The 23,276-nt window shown below is 39.3% G+C and overlaps 1 protein-coding gene across 1 annotated transcript in view; it reads left to right on the top strand.

Annotated features, from left to right (window-relative positions):
• Positions 1 to 21,212, top strand: part of LOC139744575 (E3 ubiquitin-protein ligase PDZRN3-like) — a 205,803-nt gene extending 184,591 nt beyond the window's left edge. The window contains 7 exon segments of the mRNA XM_071655008.1: positions 13,530 to 13,640; positions 19,079 to 19,528; positions 19,530 to 19,893; positions 19,896 to 20,001; positions 20,051 to 20,236; positions 20,238 to 20,268; positions 20,270 to 21,212. Coding sequence (XP_071511109.1) covers positions 13,530 to 13,640; positions 19,079 to 19,528; positions 19,530 to 19,893; positions 19,896 to 20,001; positions 20,051 to 20,236; positions 20,238 to 20,268; positions 20,270 to 20,812 — 1,791 coding nt within the window. The 3' untranslated portion in view covers positions 20,813 to 21,212.
• Positions 21,213 to 23,276: the final 2,064 nt, after the last annotated feature.

Genomic DNA, 23,276 nt, shown 5'->3' with positions numbered 1-23,276 from the left:
CTGGTCATCAAAATTAGGAAATACCTGTTAGATCACCATAAAAACATGTAGCATCACTCTGTGTTTTGCGTCTGAAGCGATGTTAGATTGCCATATTAATGTGAATGTCTTCTTTTCCATGTTCCTGCTAGATTCATAGAACCCTCGAGACATGAGAATATCAGGCCTGAAAATGTACCCACACTGGTTTACAAGATGATTCAGCCATATTTGTGTCATGCATCCCTACCTGCTTTCTCCGTTTACAAAAATGATTTAGTCTGACTACCCCGAGATCAATCGTAATGCTGTCATTCTATGCCTACCCATCTTCAGTGTCCTGCTTTACCACTCTCTTCCACTGCATTCTCTAAAAACTTCCTGGTTTCTTTCTCTCTTTTAATCTTCTCTCTTTCATGGCTCTCTTTTCTCCAAGGCTTTCAGCATCTTCTCTCTGACCCATGTTGTAGAAAAGAGATTGTTTAGGAGTGATTCAGATTTGTAATCAAGATTTAGGAATGTATGTATTTTTTCTCTTTTTTTTAAAGCTTAAAAATACCCTGGATTTCAAAGCAAAAAGAGTAGTGATGATTAAAGGACTACGTTTCCGGCTCAATCTGTTACATGTTACCTTGCTCCTGAGATGTTTTGCAGCTTCTTTCATCTCGGGATTAGGAGGTTCTTGTCGTCGGTTGAGAATGATAAGGGCGTTAAGTTGCCACAAAACCCATAGTGTTCAAGACCACTTAACGCCCTTCTCATTCTCAACAGACGTTGTGTTGTTTTGTGTTAAGGACTTTCCATATCACAAGTATCACACATTGAGGTTGAAAGTGATATCATATCTTTGTTCAACTAATATTGAGTAATCTTGTGATTAATCTGTTCATGATCAGCACTTTGTCCCTCTCATGCAGTGTGATTTATTTTTATGGATGATTGCAAGGGTTGAGCAATTTAAGGTTAACTAGTCCAGTGTGACGTTTTTGAAATGTTGTGACATTTTGAAGTGTTGCGATGAACCCTCCTTTCTCTGTTAGGAATGTGATATGTGGAGTGCAGCAAGGAGACAAAATGCTGACCTTTAAGAGATCCCAGAGCAGTGGCATGGATTTCATTAAGCCCATGTTTAGATACAGTATTTAACCTAAACAACTAGTCAGTCCTAACCACAATCATTTCAGAGTAGGGAAGAGCTAGATTGAATTAACAACACTCTTTCAGCTGACGGGGGTGTAGGCTTGTGTTTCCTCCAAAGTTCCCTTTCTCTCCCCCGCCCGTCAACCAGCCTGGAGTCCTAAAATATCACAAGTAGTGATCTGCCCGTGATTACGCTGCTGCCTCTGTGTTTGCATGCTGGTGCAAATAGGAAATAGGAAACGTGAGCTGCATGATGACAGAGGGCAGTTTTGTGAGCTATGCTTCTCTCTCAAGATGACTGCAAACAAAAAATGCAGCGAGCAGATGGGGGTGGGGAATGGAAAGACATGATTCCCTGTACGTGGGGCTGCAGTGATGAATTCCATGTTGTATTACATGCCATGCACTCAACAGGCATAATAAGGATATTTCCCCCATTTTTTCATCATATCAAAATGATCTTCAATTTTTTTTAATCCATTGTTTTTGTTTTTGTTTTTCAGTTTGACCTTTGCATGCCATAATTACATATACTGGTAGTCAGTCTTATACCGAATGCAGCCAGCTTCAAATAGCCCTATCCAAATTTCACTCTTTCTTGTTCTTGTTTAATGCCTTGGACCAAAGGCGTGACAGAGACTTATAGTTAATTGTATAGAGTCTACTCTTTTATAGTCACTTGTCGATGGATTGTTGATGTGGTAGGAATATTTCATACCTCCTCAGTTACAGGTGTGTTGACTGTAAAAGCAGAAACAACCGTTTGGAAATGGTGAGAATATGCAGAGACAAAACCTACTGTAAAAAAAATAGAGACCACCTTTCTTTCCCAACCACTGCAGTTACAGGGCTGCCAACACTGGAAACTAGTTGAGAGTGAGACTCCCATAGGCCAATGCTATAATTTAGGAATCAAAATGAGTGAGATCAATAGAAATGAATGCAAATGAAATAAAGTTTTAGAGTGAGAAAGGACCAAAATGCGTGAGTCTCACGCTTAACGGTGAGAGTTGGCAGCCCTGCAGTTATAGTGCTCGATGTTGAAACAGTGGTATTTCAGTCTAGAAATACCAAGTCCAAATAGGAATAGTCTTTAATGTTTTATTTGTTGAATTAATCTGCTGACACAAACAGCCAAAGAAAAAGCTTGTCTACTAAAGCATATTATACTTAGTATTGAAGATGAATTCACAACACGAAGTATGACATGAATACCATAACACCCTCAGGACACGCATGGTTGATGCTGCCTTTTGGATCCTGAGACGAATACCATGGGACTACAGTTTATCTTTCCCTCATCAATCCTGGTTTGAGATAGTGATAGTCAAGTATTGATTATACCTGGAAAACAGAGATTATCCTGTATGAATCAGATGCCCTACTCCCTCTACTCCTGTTTGATTAGTGCAACAAATGTTTTCATTAATAGTTGTGAAGTTTTAGGAAATTAAGTTCCATTCTTAGTACGAGTAGTAGTTCTGATGAGTGTGTTTACACTAATCACACCCATCTTTGTTCAGTTTCATACATTATTTTTCTCTAATGGGTCAAGAAAGTGTTCAACCATGGAGTTGAACAATCTTTTATCACGACTGACTTTTACAGACAGCTGATCAATATTGTTGTAGTTATAAGTTATGAGCTTACAAATTGAAGCCAAATTGAAAAATAGCATATTTTTCTTGAAATTTGGTCAGCAATAAGACTTTCTTTCAAGGCTGTCTAACTCAAGAAAACAATTTGACAAGCTTGTTTGAAAAGTACAATGAATAGTTAAAGATATTAAACAATATATGCAAAGAGTTGGGACATTTGTTCCAACAGTCTTCAGCGTTCTCAGGTACAGTATTTTAAAATTTTGAGGAAACACATCGCACGTCATATTTGATGGTATTAGTCTTGTCAGAAGTCCAGAAGAGGAAGTCTGCTTCACCTCAAATCCTTGCTTGGCCTGGGGGCTTACTGGGGAATAATATTGCCAGGCAAGGAAAACTCTGAGAGGAAAAAAAAAATATTTATGGTCAGGTTTGTTTTCTCTCTCCACATTTCTCTTCCTGTTGACTGGTCTTTGTCCTGGGAACTTCACCAATTTTTCCCCATCATCTCTCTTTTGTCATAATCATCATCAGCATCTTTCTTCTCCTTCAGATTCACCATCTCTGCTCTTGACATTTTGAAGTTTGTTTGTTTGTTGTTGTTTTTTCAATACTTCCCTGTCTATCCCTCTCTTCCCCTTGCATTTTCCTTTTGTCTTCTTCTTGTCTACCCATTTTTGTTCCTCTCTCTATGTTTGTCCTACTGAAGTCTTCCGTTCTCACTCTTTGGGCAAAGTGAATATGCTACATTCAGCTCTAAGTCTGGTGTGGAGGAAGGTTGTGTGAGATAATTTCTCATTGCTCAGAGAAAACGAAGGTCAATATAGCAAATCTAGGAAGACTGTATGACAGACAACACTCCCTTGCACTTTTACCCTTTGTCTCAGCCACTCGTAGTCTTGTGAGTGTAAAAGATGTGTCGTGTGGAATATAAACCTACACCACCATTTCCTTGAAGAAAGGCTAGCTGTAGACCAGCTCATCATTGGTTCACTACCTCTTGAGATGATTTTTTTTTTTTTTTTTTTTTTTTGGGGGGGGGGGGGGAGGGGGAAGAGGCAGCTACCACAGGTGTGTGTAAATGGTGTCCAGCCTGCAGCTACCTTGCCGGGTTGTGCTTGACTGGTCATGTGACTATCAGTAGGTTCATATCATCATAAGACAGCAAATACAACAGTTGGTCAGGATGTTTCCTGCACCACATCATCAGTTGTTTCATATTCTTGCATTCATTTCATAGTGTGTTTATCACACTACCCAGTCTTACACTTTGCACATACGAGAATTAAACTAAAAACAAACCAAAATTGTGTATGCTACATGTAAGCCTCTTAGCTGATCCATTATGCCCCTTAGTCCCACACCTGTTTTTTTTTAGTGCAGTTTTGTTTTATGCTGCTGCCCTGGAAGTGATGGCAGAAGCATTATTGTTATCATGGTGGTGATATTCGGAAGAAGACTATGTTCACTGAAATTATATAGATGAAAATGAAACAGTCATGTTTAGTCACTGGATAACAAGATAAAAAAAAGGATAAAAAAGAATCAAACATACTGAAGGAAATTCAAAGAGCAAGAATTGTTCCTTTACTTTGAGAGGGCCCACTCCCACCACAGAGCCTAGAAAAGTGACACAAGACTGGCCTGTGTGTAAACAGGGTCCGAATGAAGCACTATTACTTGAACCAGCCAACCAGCCCAAAGCTCATGTGTAAATAGTTCCCAGCGACAGATACGTAGGCAGCCTTGGGATGGCCGTGAAAAGCAAGCCCTGTGGGCTACATCCATGTGTACTGGGAGTCTTGGTTTGATCTAGTCACGTAATGTCATTTTTAATTTTCACATGATAGTCTGCCAGAACACTGATAGACATCTTGACAAAATGTTCAAAAAATATGTATACGATAATTTAGAATATGTCGATTCTCATCAGAATCTGTGTCTGTACTGTAACTTTTGAGTGGTCTATAGCCATCATTATAGGGTACCAAATTGTGAAATGAGATATAATTAGAACTCAATGCCTTTTGAGTGATGACATCATGCAATTCATGTCAAGTACTTAGGAAGGTCCATCACTGAATGAGAGTTTAAAAGTAGCAAATGTACATTGTAGATCACTTTCGGTGCATTGAAATATTCTCTTGCTGCCCAATGTTAGACCCTTAGAAGAGCATTGATATCGTATGTAGATTAGATTTTTCAGAGAACCCGCATTATTTCTATGTAAGCACTTATCACATGAAGTGACACTTTCTGCTTCTAGTCTCATTCATTTTGTATTATTCTGTACATAACTTTCGTTTATGTCTTCAACACTGCTGAAACTAGATATTTTACTTGTTGAGGTGCTTACAGCAGAGGGAATAACAAAATATCTCTTTCTAGCTTCTCCGAGCAGGCATTTTTTTCAAGGGGCCCTATAGTTTCAACATGTATTTTCCATGTCTGACATCTTTTTTTTTTTTTTTAGATAGCATGAGCAAGAAGGCAAGTGAGTTTGAAGCAGATGGGTCGTATGTTGTATTGCCAAGCATGTATTCTCTTCTTTTTTCTGAAGATGCCTACCCAGTTTGTAAATACATGAATTAATCCAATGCATAATCCAGCACTAAAGTAACTCAAAATGAATCTTTCTGTTGGATATTAGGCCATTTCATCTTTTTCCACCCGTATCCCACTGCCAAGCCCACAGACACACACACACACACACACACACACACACACACACACACTCATAACCATATTTGATGAGGAGCTTGTGCCTTTCCTTACTGGGCCTCAGGAGATTTCATCAAATATTTAGAGCATCCATAGCACACCTTCAAGGCACATCAACATAGCTACCACTTAGGCTCCTGACAGCCATTACAGTTTTATATGCCAATATCATACTTGGCATTCTCTATGGAAGTAAAGCCTTGTTTATCACGGAGGCAGCAAACGAAATGTGGCATCATTTATTAGGATCATTTGTTTAGCTCCATCTAAACCAGTGGGACTGTTCAGAGACAAACAGTGAGATTTTATCTAAGTTCTTTGGCTAGCCTTAATCCTTGACAATGTGATCAAATGGAATCCCCACTTGTTACGTGCTCGTGAGATATTGTTGTGTGAGATTAGAAAGGGGTCATTCACTGTCAGCGTTTTCGTCGCACAGTGCGGCAGGGGGTTATCTGAATGTACGTTCCAAGTAATGCCAAATCTGTCGCTGTTCATGCGAATCCTCACATATTTCCCTGAAGTGTGTGTTTGTATGATTGCTGCATCATTGCAATCATCCTGGATATATCATGTTTAAGCAATATAAGCTACTTATATCATCTGGATAAAAATCAATATACAATTAGTTGCCTGAAAGACAGGGGTTAAAGGCCAAATTCAAAATGGACAGTCACAGAAATATATTTAGAAATGTCATTTTCTTTTTCATACACACTTTGGACCACAAATAATCATGACTATTCAAAAAAGATTTTTGGAAACATCACACTCCTAGTGGTGCATGTATGGTGATTTGAATCTTACTAATAGTCACAATTTCTATGCCGCAGCATATTAAAAGAAACATTTTTCTTGTGTGTTTGTGATTAAAAGTACCATGCAAATAATTGCATCTATTAGTGGTTGTGTGAGAAGGCCTTTAGCCCCACCCATTTCGAAGGGTTGTGGCCCTGCTTCCCGTTTTCACTGGACTAACTTGGTTTACTTGAGCCACTAATGACATTTTTTTTTTTTTTAGGGGGCGGGGGGTTGCTATCCCAACCCATCGTAGAGTTCAGTCGGTGCCAAGCCAACCACCCTGGAGCTACTGAAACTCAAAAGAGATTATCCAAGAAATAGTTGATATTTGTAGCAGCAGTATTTTCCTGGTTTATGTCCAAGTCATGACTCTTTAAGGTATCTCTCACATTGTACTGCTTTGTAAAGGATCCCCTTCTCTTAGATACAATATTGTCATTTAATGCCATTTTGTTTTCACTGTATGCTACTAAAGAAGGCAGTTGATTGTGCTTCTGTATTTTTTCTTTTTTTCGGGGGGGGGGGGTAGATTAGTAGTAGTATTACTATTTAATGAATTATTAGAAGCTGAAAACATGAAGTGTGTAAAAGTTGTGGGCTTTCCAGTGAAAGTGTCCTAGGTTAAGAATACTGATCAAGAGTGAAATAATGCTGGCATGATACAGCCCAAATGGAAGCTTTAGCTACAGACGTGACTCAGGAGTACGCAAACATTGATCCAATGCACTCTAATTTATAGATGCCGAAGTCAAACACATCCACGCTAAAGTCAAATACATCTATGCATGTGGTTGAGTGGTTTCTACATGATTTCTGTGGGCAGTAACAAGAACGGTGTGAAGGGATGTCAATACAACCACGGCAAATGACAATGTGTTGCATAACATGCTAGTAGGATGCATTTAGCCACTCTCGCTGTGATGGTATTTAATGGATCTTCACTCTGAAAGACTGCTAACAGTCTTTCTGTGTGTGTGACTTGCGATTCTCATCAATCGATTTGCTAACCTCAGGGTCAAGTAAACATCTCTCTGAATTAACGTGTTAATTGAGTTAGCAATAGGATGATGCATTTTAAGACTCTGCATGGTTTACATACAGCCTGTTGCCACTATGTTATTGGGAAGCAGATTACAAGACGACGCTTTTATTGGACATGAGAGCAAGATATTCAAAGTGCATAAATTTTACAATGAATACAGGAGGACGCAGTGGTAAAATAGGACAATATTTTGAAGAGTGTATTATTTGTGTGTGTGTGAAGCTGCACTCCGATTTTCGGCATCTAACAGGGTCAAATGCAACTGCCGTGGTATTTCTTGTACGTGCCCTCTACCATTGATTTTTTTATGATGGCCTCGACTGCACTCCACTGGCCGGCCACATTTCAATGGATTTCATTCCAAGTTTTGTACAGAGGTGTATCATCTTGATGGATTGGGGGGGGGGGGGGGATGGGATGGGATGGATGTTAACCAAGGCTCTCTCGGCAGTGATTTCCACCCTAGTAATGTCATAACACTCATATTTAGGGACTCAAGCTCAATGGCATTGAAAGGAAAGCTCCATCCTGTGATACTTGGGAGTTGGCAATCTGTCGTCAGCAGTCGGTCAAGCCTGACTCATTTCCTGCGCTGTCTGTAGCTATAGCGGGCAGAGCGAGATATCACTTCAAACTTTATTGAAATAACACAGAGCTTGAAGCATGCCCTACCTGTCTCTCGGTCTACAGCATGCAGAGAAACATGATTGATGTCAGGTTATCCATACCCCCATCCCAAGCAAACACACTTCCCTAAAGCCCTTCTTCATTGGTGCATCTCTCTAACCAAATGAGACCAGACTCAAGCTAGCGGGTTAAGTAAAGCTAAGGGTGCTTGGCCCATGATGTAGCATTTCAAAAATCAGCCTTGTCTTCAACACTCTCCCCAGCAAACAATGTGCCACTTAAAGGTGGTGAAATACACCGGCTTGTTTTCTGGCGCATTTTTAGGAAAGAGGGGGCATTAATGAATAACCCCTGGGGAGTAATTTAGCTAAATCACGTGTATGCAGTCCTGTGGATGGGCCAGACGCGAGGTGAGCATTGGCGATGTCCCTGCTGCCCCAATAAAACTGTCGCTCAGTGATCGATAACACATTGCACATTACAGTTCTGCCCCAGCACCAAGGCGGCAGTGTGCTAGCACACTTGAAGGAGAGTTAGAGTGATGGATTGTGATACAAGGCAAGGAATAAATGATCCGTTGAGATTTTTTTTATGTGATGTCATGTTTGCTCTTTGTCTCAGAAGCCCTGTTTGATTCCTTGACATCTTTCTCAGCTATCAGAAGACCTTTATTCCTTGACACACACACACACACACACACACACACACACACACACACACACACACACACACACACACACAAAAACACACCCAAAAACATGCAGCTTGTTTGGAATGTCATAGTATGCAGATATTCTATCAATCTGATATGATTATGTGCTATCTCTGTGCATTTATAATGTAAACTCTTCCACTGAAATGGGATAAAAGGTTGAAGAGAAAATGTTCAAGAGAAAAGCTTCCAAGTTCTAGCAGAAGTGGAAACTAATCTTCTAAATTGTAATGATGAAATAAAAACATATATTTCAGTTTTGAATTTGATATATCAAGTGTACAAGAAAGAGATATTACGTGTAGATTTGTAGGGGACGAAAATAACTAATGAACAGTAAAGAAAATTGTGTTTGAACCAGTCATAGGAGAAAAGCATCTGAGAAGAATCAGTGTTCATGTTAGAGCAGTGATGAACTTAAAGGGAGAATACTAATGGCAAGAATAAAGAGAGAGAAAGAGAATATAACATAAGATATAGAGGAGAGGTGAAAGGGACTGCCATTGAAGTGCTAGAGAAGTGTCATAGAGAACCAGAGATCTCTGTAGAATCCTCTAAGCCCTGTTGATACTGAAGCCCTCCTCTGTTCCTCCAGTGGTCCTCTCAGACAATCATCTCACACGAACATGGGATAACATTCCAAAACCCTGGGTAAGGTGCGAGGTATCGTTGATATACACACAAACGTCTTTCGTGCAAGCATGATACGTATCCCTACATGGAAACAAGCTCCTACGTCACCATACGTCCCTGTGATCATAATCGCACCCTGTTTGGAATTTTCACAAGGATACATGAATTCAGCTATGACCGCTTGTAATAATTCCAGTGTTCAAAATAGATTTCAGTTGAATACTGCATTAATTACTTACCTTTTTTTTTTCTTCTTTTTGCAAACCAGGTGTCTGTAGACCAAAGCTTTTCTGTTTCTGTTCCTTCATACTGGGCGATTTTGAGGAGAAAAATGTCAACACAGTGGGTCATTGCAGATCCAATATAAATGAATTACAAATAGAGCATTTTATTTTATACACTTGATTTTAAGTCAGAGAAATATATTCTAAAAGTTACATCATTTCAAATAAACTTTGTTTACATGAATAAGGCTCAGCAATGGAACATGTGTGTCTTAAAGTGGCTTCTTGAGCGAGACTTCCAGTTCGTGTGCAGCTACAGTGACTCAGCATAACTTTCAGAGATTCTCCCGTTTTCCTGCTGTACGATCTAGCATGATATTTATCACATGTTCATGCTTTGTTTGTCACATTGATGTACATTTTGCTTTGTCTTGTGACCAATTTGCATTAACATGGGAGGAGGGTAGACACAGCACAAATTTGCAGAGGTTACTTTCTGTTAATGCTACAATTTTTGCTCAGTAAAAATAGGGTGCAAGGCTTACAGAAGAATGCTTGGGTGTGTCTAGTGAAATCCTTGGTATGACAGGAGAACCAGTGGAGATATGAGATGTGTAATGTGAAGGCAACCCGTATCGTGGATGTGAATGTCTTCCAAGGATAGGTAACAAAAGCTAGAGTCAATTTCAAGAGAAAGCTACTGTGTGTTTCAGGGTACTGTCATTTCAACCAAACAAGACAATGCCCATAAAATTGAATGGACAGAAGTGATACCTGATTCCTTGTCAAAGAAAGGTAGGAAAATCTTGAGAGATATCTGATGTATGTCTGCACCTTTATCCTCTGAGAGGCATTCTTCATTGTCATAATTTTCAAGAGGAGCATAGGTTGATGGTAGCACGCAGTGGAAGAATATTGAGAGATACAATATTGTAAATATTGCATTGCTTGCTTGTGCATCACTTCAGTCAATGATATAGCAGATATGACCCCAGTGCTAGGTTATTACAAAGCAACAAAAACTTTATGTCTGGATCCACCCTGAAAAGTGCTGAGGCATTATGTATTAAAGGAAACGCAAACCCAAAGAGCAATGTGGATTGAGTGAAAATATTAACATTAGTAGAACACATCCGTGAAAGTTTGAGGAAAATCCGACAATCGATGCAAAAGTTATGAATTTTTAAAGTTTTGGTGTTGGAACCGCTGGATGAGGAGACTACTTGAGGTTATGACGTATGAGTGGACAACAATATAAAGAAAATATAAAAGGAATTCAACAAAAATTTGCTTTTCTAGCAAATGAAAGAGTACTTCACTAACCGCTTTCAGAAAGCAGGGGAAATAATTGCTACCCCTAACAAATGTCAATATCAAGTTGATGGAATGTGTAATTTTCATGAAAAATGAATTTTTATTGAATTCCATTTATATTTTCTGTATATCGTAGTCCACTCATACATCATAACCTCTAGTAGTCTCCTTACCCAGCGGTTCCAACACCAAAACTTTGAAAATTCATGCATCGATTGCCCGATTTTCCTAACACTTTCACTGATATGCTAGAAAATGTTGCTGCTTTCACTCAATCCACATTTCTCTTTGGGGTTTGCGTTCCCTTTAAGACTGTCTGTCTGTCCATCTGTCTGTCCATACCTGACTGTCTGTTGTGACAAAGAGTCTAGTGGATTGTTTTTGTACTGGATTTAATACCTCTCCCAGGTATGCTACATCAAGTATATAGATACATTGTGGATACTATGTGAATGTAAATGACTATGCATTATAATAGTGTTTAATGAAACTGTTTTATACTTCAAAACAAAAGTTAATAACTGTGAGAGACAAATTCATTTATATTCCGTAGAAGTTGATGTTGTAATAAGCTATTCAATAATAAACAATCTATTCGCATGGTGATATTTATTCTTAGATATCTTGATAGAGACACCATAATTGTCAATGTTTTTTTGTACTATAGCAGTGTTTTATTTGTTTTTTTGGTCCTGCATTTGAACATCATACAGCTCAGTCAGCATATTGCAATTTCTGAAATTGAAAAGTGCTCGCACAAAATATCAGGGTTTGTGTTACACATAGAGAGATAAGTAGCTGGATGTATAGATAGATTGGTACAAGAGATGCCTGTGGTCACCAAAAGGCTATTTTTCTTTCTATACCTTCAACAATTTGCTAGCTTTGATTTCGAATATCAAATATCCCTTGATAGTTTCCTCATCCGGACTGAAATGCCGCGTAGTATGCACATCAACAGAAAATTTGAGCTGTTTCTGATACAGCAGTGTTCAATTAAACCCCAAAGGAACAAAACTCTCTCTTTTTTTTACATTCCTGAAATTCAGCACTTATTAAATGGGATTGGAATCTGTCTTGTGGTCAAAAATTTTCATGATGATAAAATCATCTTCAATGTTTGTTGTGTTTTACCTGTAAATCTCAGTTCTAACTTATCAAGTTCCAGGTTTGCTCATTTTTCATAACTGCCACTTAAAACAAGGCCATAAAAGACCTGTGTTTTGACAGACTTGTTTCATATTTGCATTCTTTAAATAAATGCATATGCATTTTAGATAATTTGTCTGTAAACTTTATCATTCCAGACCTGCACATCAAAAATTGTTGCAAAATGCTACAGACCTACTTGGTCTTTGATGCACATTGTTGCAGGTCACCACATTTTCTCAAAAGTTTGTTTGTATGATTTTAGGAAGTGTTTCGTTCCATTTAACAGATTTTCTCAGATGTCAATTTTCATGGCAGGAATAAATATTTGATAGATGCTTAGCCTACTATGAGACAAGAGAACTAGAGTAACAATATTCTGGTCACTGTGAAAGGTGTGCTTCCAAAGGCTGTCCAAGCTGAGGATGGTTCAGTTAACCCATTGAGGACCGGCTGATTTTGCTACAACAGGCATTTCCCATAGACACCTGCCCGAGTATACTCAGGACTCATCCTTAACGGGTTAAAGTACTTCCTTGCTACATTTTTTTTTCATCAAAGAATGTCAAAGGTTTGACTCCATTGTTCACTTTTGATGTCCAAAAAGACGTAACTTCTGCCAAACCTCCCCAGGATACATCTAATGTCGCTAAAAACCTGCAGCAAGTATTATATCACATCACACATAAAACATCAAATGCCCCAAAGTCCCATGGAAAACCTCACTTCAGCATCCGCAGAGGATGGAGATCACAGTTTGCCTTTGCAAATTTTGCATACAGCATGAAAATGCTCAAAATAAGCCGTGAAATCAAATGTATTTGGGGCAGGAATTCCTCGAGCTTGGCTTTCACAGTGGAATGCTACATATCTAATTTCATGGTGTGATTACAGGGCCTGGGATATGATGATTCAAAAGAGAGAGGGGCTTGTATCGAAGTGGCTGGTTGTATGTGTGTGCCATTACGCTGTGATGGAAATGGTGCTGTCCTAAGGGCTGGAATAACCAATGCCTGACTTTCCACCTTTCCAAGATTTGACCTCTAACTCTTGCTGCTGTATTGACAATAATTTAGCCTTTCTGTTGATATCTGTATTTTGATATCTGTGTGTTTGCTTGTTCTAACATGGTGCTTCACAATGAATTTTTAAAAAGGCAGGTAGATCGGTAGTTTGAAACTATGAAAACACAGCAGGAAATTGCCATCTCGTAGATGCAATAAAAGAAGAGTTTTATCACAAACTGAGCTAACTCCATTCTTGTGAAGTTGAGATATTTGCAATTAAAACTGCTTAAAAACAGAAAATAATAAGAAAATGCAGGATATTTTACATCATAACTCCAAGAATATTCCTTGTTATGTTACAAGCAAGGTACCACTGGAAAGGACCACTGGACCTACATTAGAATGTTTAAAAGTTGCGCTTCACCCATTTTGCCATAAAACTCTTCAAATGTTTTGAAGTGACTAATACCATCACACGTAAGGAACATTTATGAATGAAATGCATGAAGAATGATATCATGTGTGTGTCAGGATGAGGCTATTTATATCACATATATTCTTTTGTCTCTCCTTTCTCCTTAGTTTGAAGACTGTCTCTACGAAGGGAATGCACTCCTGGACGATCTACAAATGGATATGTTAGAACAGACCCACCAGGAGGCCATGCAATTTACTGCCTGTTTGCTACATGCTGTAAGTTCTCATTTTCTTTCTTTTCCCTAACCTAACCTACCCCTCCCCTTCCCACACTTCACCATTATATTCCTTTCTACTCTAGGTATCTCTGTCCTTTTCCTCTTTCTCTACCATTCTTGATTACTCCCTGGGATGCTCCTTTCTTCATCAATTTCTTTCTCCTCTTACTACCCTTCTCTCTCAATTTCTCTCCCTGGCACTTTAGTCTGTGTGAAATGTAATATCAAAATCTCAGTATCATCTTCCACTTTTGCATCTGTGTTTTTGTCTTCTTCTTCTTCTTCCAAGTATAGTCAGTGTATTTGCTGTGTATTTATAAGTCTTAAAGTGTATCTGTACAAACAAACAAAAAAAAATCAATTTTCTTACATGGTAGTTTATGGTATTGGTAATACACTGTATCACTGAGAAATCTAAGTGTGAGGTTACTCCCATACAGAGATATTGAATTAAAAAGATAGTCCCCAACTATAAAAAAAATTACCAGCATCTTGATCTTTCACTAGTCATCTAGCCTAATCAACTGTATTTGATTGGGTAGTTCAATAAATTTATGTGCAAATTTAAGAGAATGCAGCAATAGTAACAGAACACCTCAGTGAAAGTTTGAGGAAAATTGGACAATCCATTCAAAAGTTACGAGTTTTTGAATTTTCAGTGCTGCCATCACTGGATGAGAAGACTACTGCAGCTTGTGATATCCCGTGGGCAGAACAATATAAAGAATATATAAAGAAAATTCAACATATTTTCATTTTTGTCACCAAAAAAAAAGAGTACTTGACTTCCCTCTTTCAGAAGGCAGGGGGAATGATATTACCCTCAACATACATTAGCAACAAGTCGAGGGAATGTGTACTTTTTTTTGTAAATGAAAATTTGTGAAATTCTCTTAAATATTTTCCTCATATCATTCTATGCATATGACATCATAAACTATGGTAGTCTTCACATCCAGCAGTGACAGCACAGAAACTTTAAGAATTCATATTTTTTGAACAGCTTATCTAATTTTCTTCAAACTTTCACCGATGTATTCTACTAATAATTCTGCGTTCATTCAATAAATGTAATAAAAGTGAACACGTCCTTTAATTTTGACCAAAACTCTTACAAGCACAGTTCTTCGGATTTCATTGCTGAGTTCCTATCGGAAATGAGAAAAATACATCAGATCAGCTAAGATGGAAATTGAAAGAAAGAGAAGTGTTATTGTGTGAATAGCATGAATAGGACAAATGATTGGAAATTTAGTTTTAAGAATGAGAGTGAAATGGAAGGATGGAAGATAGTAAGCACATCCATCAGCAATAAGCACTTAGTGCTGCAAATAGAATCCACTATGATGGCATGGAAGAAAACAGACAAGAGATGGGCGCAGAAAATTCCGGGTTCCCAAAAGGCTATAGATCCTGGAGAAGGGTATAATGTTGCAGTGTGATTTCAATGATACTGTGGTATTGTGATCCGATAGCGGGGCTTATTGATGGGCAATCCGGGGCGGCACTTCAGGCTTTGAGGACGTAGGTAACAAATTGTGCTCCAAAGGTTTGTCCTCACGATACAATGATGACTTCTGCGCCATTTCTCTTTTTATGCTTCTTTTACTTTATTGAGGAGAAGGAGCTGGTTTATTGAGTGGTGCGTGCACTTTGGTTTCAATTGAGGAGGAAAAGAGATTCATGGAAACCTCCAGCGTCAGTCCACATTTACCATCCAGGACTTGAGATAGGAAACTTGTTTGTCGTGGGGTTGTTTTTGTTTGTTTGTTTGTTTATTTGTTGTTGTTTTTTGTGGATGATGTTTTTGGTCTTGTTTGTTCAGCTGGAAAATGAAATCAGTACCGTTATGAATTCTAAACATGATCTAGTATAGTTACAAAGAGGGTTTCGATTCAATGACAGTACAATGCATGACAAATGTCAGTTGGCCAGTAGTGTAGGGAAATGGAAAATTGTTCTTCTTTCACAATCACATAAAATTATTTTTGTACCTTACGTGATTGTGAAAGGAGAACAATTTTCCATGAAATTACCAATCAGATGAACCTCATCCAGTGTAGAGAAAGCAGAACTATCTCAAAAGTGTTCTTTCACAATCACATGGCATTTTAGTATGATGATTAGAGATCTAAAGTTTGAGTGAAAGCACACCAAGAGAAAAAATATGCTAGTCTTTGTGAGGCACTATAGGTTGTCTCTATTTCTCTGTATGTATCTTTGCACACTCCTATGTCTTACTAATTTTTCATACGATGATCATGTGGAAACAATGGCAAGTTTTTCTATTCTGGCAGACATACATTGGCGCCTGGCATTAACTAAAGAATGTTATGCACAGATGAATTAAATCAGTGATTTTTGCAACATTTTTTCCAAATACAGGCAAACCCTAAACAAATATTGATGACATTAGATATCATTATCGCAAGATGACTCTGCTACATTTTTAGAATTCATCTGTATAGCACAACTCACTTTATACACCCAGCATATTGTAGATTTTGTTATCACAAGAGGATTCTAATGGTGAAACAGCCATATTTTCTTTCCGTGCATTGTTCATTACATTACAAGATTGAGAGAAGGGAAGATGATTGAGTTCCCAATACATACCGTAGGGACTCCCAATCAGGCACTCATCAGAAACTGAGAGGTAGTGCTTACAATACAGTGTTCTGTCTGAGGGCTTAGGGGGATTTGAATTTTACATTTCAAGGGAACTATACATATGCATTCAATCACAGTGAACACAGAACGGAGAGCACATTGATATTTCGTGGGAAATTGGACAATCCGTTCAAAAGTTCAGAATTTTTAAAGTGTACATTAAATCCATGTGCCACCATTACCGGATAAGAAGACTAGAACAATTTGTGATGTAACAATAGGACAATGATAGGAAGAAAATAGAAAGAAAATTCCACAGAATTTCATCATTTATGGTGGTGACTGACAGTCTCCATCCTGCCTACTTTACATTAACTGCTCTTCCATTATGCCTGAAAAATTAAAATATGTTGAATTCTGTTTTGTTTTTTTTTCAGATATTGTTGCCATACTGTGACATCACACATTGTAGTCTTCTTATCCAGTAACAGCACATTTGAATTACCATTCCATTACTGACCATTTTAAAAACCCAAATATCCTTGATATCTTGCCCAGGTATTTTGCATACTATGGTGATACACTGATTAGATATGTGGCAAAATATGTCAAGGCCAGCAGTCAATGGACGCTGTACTTTTGCTGAAAAAATGACATTTTTCAGCTGTAGTTTCATCTATGACTGTTCAGTTGTGCTAAAAGAAAGGAGGGAGGGGGGTATGAATACATAACTGTAAACATGAAACGATAGCGATCAAAGGTCAAATGTCACGAGACACTGAGAGGTACAGTGCACTCCCGTTACAACGAACACGGTTATAACGAAATTTCGTTATAACGAAGTAAATCCTCTGGTCCCAAAATTATCACCATTAAAGTCTATGATTTGCTTATAACGAACACGGTTATAATTTCGCTATAACGAAGTTTTTTCCGAGCACCACTGACAAAGAAAAACAAAAGAAATGTGCTCCGTTACAACGAAATACGAATTGCTTTCGAAAATACGTAGCGGAACATGCATTTATAGCGTCTCTGCATGGGTGAACGCTTCACACCACTGTGTGTTCGCTCCTTGTGTCATGCACAATTTCTGAGGGGAACTTGCGTTTGTTATTGTAATAGAGTTATCCCATCACATTTCACATAGCTTTCCAGTGTATGATGAGTATTCAGCAAACAGAATATGATATATATACATGGTTTCCTTGTTTTCGCTATAGATTGTATTTGTTCGGTTATGACGAAATTTCGTTATAACGAAAGAAAACTGCCGGTCCCGAGCATATCGTTATAATGAGAGTGCACTGTATTTAATTACTCCCTCGCCTGGACACTATATGATTCATACATTTCTTGGCATTGGTGATTCATTTCCCATCCAAAATTTCAAGTTCCCCCGGAATGAGACAACATTCTCCCTTGTCTCTGAGAAAGGATCACAGTCTTCTAATAATCTCATGCATCTAGAATTCCAATTTGTTTACTGAAATTGTTAGAGTGGAAATAAACACAATATCAGAGATGGCGCAGTCAGCTGACTGTGGGGGTGGTCATCATTACCCAGACTTTGATTGGAGACTGACCTCCTGCCAGGGGCTGATAAATCATTGGTGCCCCAAAAACGGAAGGGGATGGGAGTTCAGAGAATTCAAGAGGAGTACCAAGATAACCTAAAGAGGTCAAAGTCTTGATTTATCATGACTTATTTTTAGCTTGGAGTAGATTGTACTCTGAAGATGCCCCAAACTGAAGCAGTGGAATTTTTTTTTTCAGCTAGAGAGTTATGCAAGCAAGTTTCAGTGAAGTGCAGAAGTGACCATTCCCCCATACAAGGGAAAATTTACACATTCGTGAATGTGCACTTCATGTAATATATCTGTACCCATTGTTGGGAAGACATGAACATTCCCACATATATCCTGCCAGTGTTCCAAATACACAACTTAATGTTCATCAGTATTTGAAAAAAAGAAGAAAATTTTAGGGTAGCCTCCCCTGAGTTACAAATCCCTTTTAGAATTGTTCATCTCACTGATTTGTATTAACATGTCTCGATAATGTAGTGATAGAAGTGTAACTAGCCTATATCCACTCTAATCATTGTTGCATAAGGAGGCTCTTTTTCAGCTCCTACACTGATTCGACAGCCAAGAATTGGAAGGTACAGGCTATCCCCATGTCAGTTTATCACACATCATCCCCCACCCCCTTTAATAAATGTGAAGAAGAGAGGTTCATTTGCATCTTAACACCATGGCAGTCAGAATCTGCGATGCACACACTGGGTTTGACACCCCTCAGCAAACACCGGCTCACCAAGACTCTCTGGTGACGTCAGCCATACCTAGGGAGATATGTGTGAAGGTGAACGAGGAGGGATGCAGGGCTGGAGGAAAAGCATGTAGACCGGCGAAGAGATGAACATTTCAGTTTGTGCGACAAGTGTTGACTTTACCTCTTGTGTGGGACAGGTGATACGAGACAAGCATGTCTGCTGTACTTTGTGCTATGGTGCAGTGGAGAGTGTAGGGGGCAGGGAATGTTGTGAAAAGGGAATGACAAAAATTAGAGAATTTATGCTGAGTCTCATATTCCACCCACTGTAAAGTTAAGATGTAATTTGTGATTATCAAGGGAATACATTGTTTGTGAAGAGTTTGAGTGTCAAGGTGCTGCCATAGGAAAAACTTCTAAATATACAAGTTACTTATTGTCTTGCTGTGCAAACTAGTGAGTGAATACACAGTTTTGCTGTGTTTGAAGTCACCATGCCATACAACCTGTTGGTAAGCCATATTTCTGTTTCCGTTTATAATACTACAGGAGGGAAGACCAGATGAAGATGGAACAACCGACACAGGGACAACCAACACTTCCAATCAGCTTGAAAAAGACAGTGGAGTTGGCCGAGCAACAGACGAAAGCACCAGGCATGATGAGAGCTCTGAACATGAAATCCTTGTGGACGATGCAGCGTACATCAAAAGTTTCCAGTGGATACAGCCAGCATAGGGAGCGGCGGGGGATCTGAGATATAGCAACGACAGCTTCACCTCCAACTCGACGGCAGAACATGAATTCATGGGGCAGGAGATATCCATGGAGGAATGCTTAAAGTTCCAAGCAGCACTGGAGAGCAAATGTGACAATAAGCACTTGAGGAGTGATACCGATGAGAGCATGAGGGGGAAGGATACCAAGGTGATGAGACTTGGTTCTGATTCCATGGACACTACCAGTCAGAGTGGAGACTCACTAAACAGGCCATGTCGCCAATCGCCTCATCTCTGATGCCCAGGAGGAGGCCAAGAAAGAAATGAGAATAAATGGGAATGATGTGTGGCAGTCAAACCAGTCACAGGATGAACAACTTGACACTATTCCATGCCAGTGCTCAGGCTCTGACACTAAAACATGCAGCCAGAAAGTGGACAAGCCTGAGAAAGACACTTCTCACCAGCGACCTGCTGACCTGTCATTGGATGGCAAGGAAGAAGCTAACAAGGAGAATGGCACACCAAGCAGTGAACGTCAGCATCGCAGGTCTGGGTCGGGGTCAGGGAGGACACACAGAGCACCCAGGACGGTGCCAGGAAGTCCTGGGGGTCGGAGTAAGTCCTCCTCAAGTTCCAGGGACAGGTCAAGAGCACAAGCAGCTCTGGCTCTAGTAAGGGAACAAGCAAAGATAGGCAGAACAGTCCAGCAAAATCTGTCTCTTCAAAGCACATCGGAGGCGAGCCATCAACATCAACAAACCCAGCAGCAGGATGGCTTAGGCCAGCTGCCGGGTGCCACCCCATATCCACGAAGACCAGCTACCAACCCTCATCTCAGAGCACAGTTCTGCCAGAGGAGCCCTTACCTAATGCAGCATGATTCCACAAGGACTAATCTCTTGAAACACAACTGGAAAATGCAGCAGCAAAATTCACAGCTGAGAAAGAGCTTCGACAGGTACGGGAGCATCCAGAGCTTGCAGTCTGGTGCCTGGTTATGCCAAGCATTATCGCAGCTTACCTCCACCTTGTCAACCAAAATGAAGAGAACATGGTGAATAATCAGAGCAATACACATAAGAACCTGGAGAGCCAGTGGAAGGTTAAGATTCGCAGTGATGGCACTCGGTACATAACAAAGCGATCCAGTCGAGATCGTCTCCTCAAGGAGCGAGCATCAAAGATCCAAGAAGAGAGGGCGGGCATGACGACGGACGATGAGGCAGTCAGCGAGATGAAACTCGGTCGGTATTGGAGCAAAGAAGACCGAAAGCGACACTTAGAACGTGCCAGGGACCAACGGCTGCGCAGAGAGTACATGATGCAAGCCAGAATGGAGTGTCTACAAGAGCTGGAGGAAGATGGGATCCTAAGTGGTGGGGGCGGCAAGCGGGAGCCAGACATTGTAGAGCTGAGCCATCGCAAACTGCTCAAGAAGAAAGGGCGCAAGATGATGTTAGATGACTTTACCACAGTCCAAGAGATGTTGATTCATGGATCCAAAGTCAGCCCAGACACTGCCAAGGAGTTCAGTCCTATTCTGAATGTAACCATGGTATGATGACATCAGCTGAACTATCTCGCTCTCCTTTCCTCTTGACAGGTTGATGCTCAGCCATATTGAAGGCTTTCCTTGCAAGAAGTTTTTATTAATTACACAGCTTCTTTTTCTTGGCTAACAATGAAAAGAGTTATTAAGTCGAGCTGGAATCCAGTTGTAGAATAGAATGGCTCAGTGTTGTTTCGTTCATGATGAATCAAAGTTTAAAAACGAATGTGTGTGAATTTAAAAAAATAGTATGACATTGAGTGAGAGATGTTCATGCAACTCTGAAATCTGGTAATGGGCAGAATAAAATCATTTCCACCTATCCAGAGATATGCAGGCTACAGTTTGGAGAAAAACGTCTCATTGTTCACATGAGTTCCCCTTGTGGAATAGAGTTAATTGAATTCTTGGTGATGGCCCTAAATTTGTCAGTCGTAATCAGGATGCTGACCATCTGTCTTACTGACAGATAATTTATCTGACAAGGTGATTCCGTCAGGACATTCGTGGCTCATTAAGTTGTGCCCGACAGCTGATGTCCATCATGCCAAGATGTTTATGAGGGTGCCAAAAGGAGAGATTGGCTATCTCCTTCAATCATACCTGCTCATTACATAGGGCTCTTCGTCCGGCCGCTCTGCCAAACGTCTTTGTATCTTGTGGAGTTGTAATGGAATCAGTCAATGTGTTAGCCTTCATAGTTATTATTATGAGATATTAACTTTCTATTAGTTGCCTAAAATTTTGTGGGGTTTTGTGTGACAGCAATCTTTTAATGAGATTACCAGTTTTAAGGGCCAATTACTATTTTATGTGACAAAGTGATGATTTTTGCCATGCTTCAAGTTGCATCTGTCAAACGATCTTCTTTAAAGATATCTATTTTAACTTTGAATATGTTTAAATGATTCACATATTTCATATTATATATTGCTTACTTTCACTATAGAATGTATGTTTAAAGATTGTGTAAATATTAAGAACAAAGTATCTTATCAAATGATATACAAACTTGAAAACATATTAATGTGTGAACACTTCATGTTGGGATGAGATTGTGTACATGAATACGGTGACATGTCATAACTTTCAGTCTAAGTCAATATTGTGTGCATCTTTCTCTTAAAATGGCTTAAGTGTTCGTGTAAAGCTAAATAAACTTTTTGCACAGATTTAGGGGAATATTTATAGTAGGAATTGCCAAATGTCCAAGTAAATTTATCATTTTAACTGTAAGTACAGTAAAGAATGACAGGGATTAAAGTAGGGGAATGTCTTATTGATTGACACCTATGTTCTACCCAACATAGAGAGATGAAGTGTATGCAATATTCAACAAAACAAAATGTGACTTCCAGGAGTGATGAAAACCAGTATGAGAGGCTTTCCTGTACAAAAGAATTTTGTTACCAATCAAAACAAAATGAAACAAAAATCAACAAAATTTGCATTTGGGAATGGGAGAAGATTGAGGAAATTGTAAAGAAAAGGAAACCCTTTTTGGAGAGAAGCATGGTAAAACAATTTACGAGGAGGGAAATGGGAAACATGACACTATTCAATCATGTCGCACCGAATCGAGTTGTGAATTGCCTTTGGTACTCTGGATGATCAATCGCATTCTCTGACCAGCAATCTGCCCCAAAGCACACAGGGAGGGAGAGATCAAGGCTGTGCATCAACAAGAATCCTTACAGAGAGATGGAAAGAAAGAACGCATCAGCGAGCAAGAAAGAGATACATGGAAAGAGACAGGAATGTGGTAACATACATTTAGCATGCAAGAGAGATGAGCAGAGAGGTAAAGTTATAAGAAAATGGATGCAGATTAAAGGAGGAAATATTACATGAGAGGAAAACATTCAGAAATGGAACTTAAACTACAGAAAAATATGAAGAAAGTGGAGATGTACACATGAAGCAAGAAAGAGAAGTAGGTAGATGGAGATAGAGTAAAAGAGACAAGGGATAGAGAAATAGGGTAGAAAAGAAAGAGATGAATATAGATTAAAGAGCGAGATGCAGGGAGATGGAGGAAGAGGATGCAGAAGATGGTGATAAAGTAAAAGATAGAGAGATGTGGAAAGAGAAACAGGTGCTGAGAGGTTGAGATAGAGTAAAAGAGACAGATGCAGGGATCTGGAGATGTAGTAAAACAGACAAAATGGATAGAAAGAGAGATAGAGAGTAAGAGAGGCAGCTTCAGAGAGATAAAGATAGAGTGAAACAGAAAGAGGTGAAGATATAGCAAAAGAGACAGAGATGTGGGAGGTGGAGATAGAGCATAAAACGAGAAAGGGGTATGAGAGATAGAACACAAAAGAGACAGAAATGCAGAAATAGAGTAAAACAGCAAAATAAAGGGAGATGGAGATAGAGTACAAGAGAAATAGATTTGGAGAGATGAGAGAGATAGTGTAATAGATGGATGCCGAGTGGTGGAGATAGAGTAAAAGAGACAGATGCAGGAATCCTG

This window comes from Diadema antillarum, unplaced genomic scaffold (assembly GCF_040938485.1).
Source record: "Diadema antillarum isolate AM-2024a unplaced genomic scaffold, OU_Dant_1.0 seq00001189_RagTag, whole genome shotgun sequence".
In the NCBI taxonomy this organism is placed as follows: domain Eukaryota; kingdom Metazoa; phylum Echinodermata; class Echinoidea; order Diadematoida; family Diadematidae; genus Diadema; species Diadema antillarum.
Note: the sequence above shows the minus strand (reverse complement) of the source record. Positions and strands in the feature narration are given on the sequence as shown.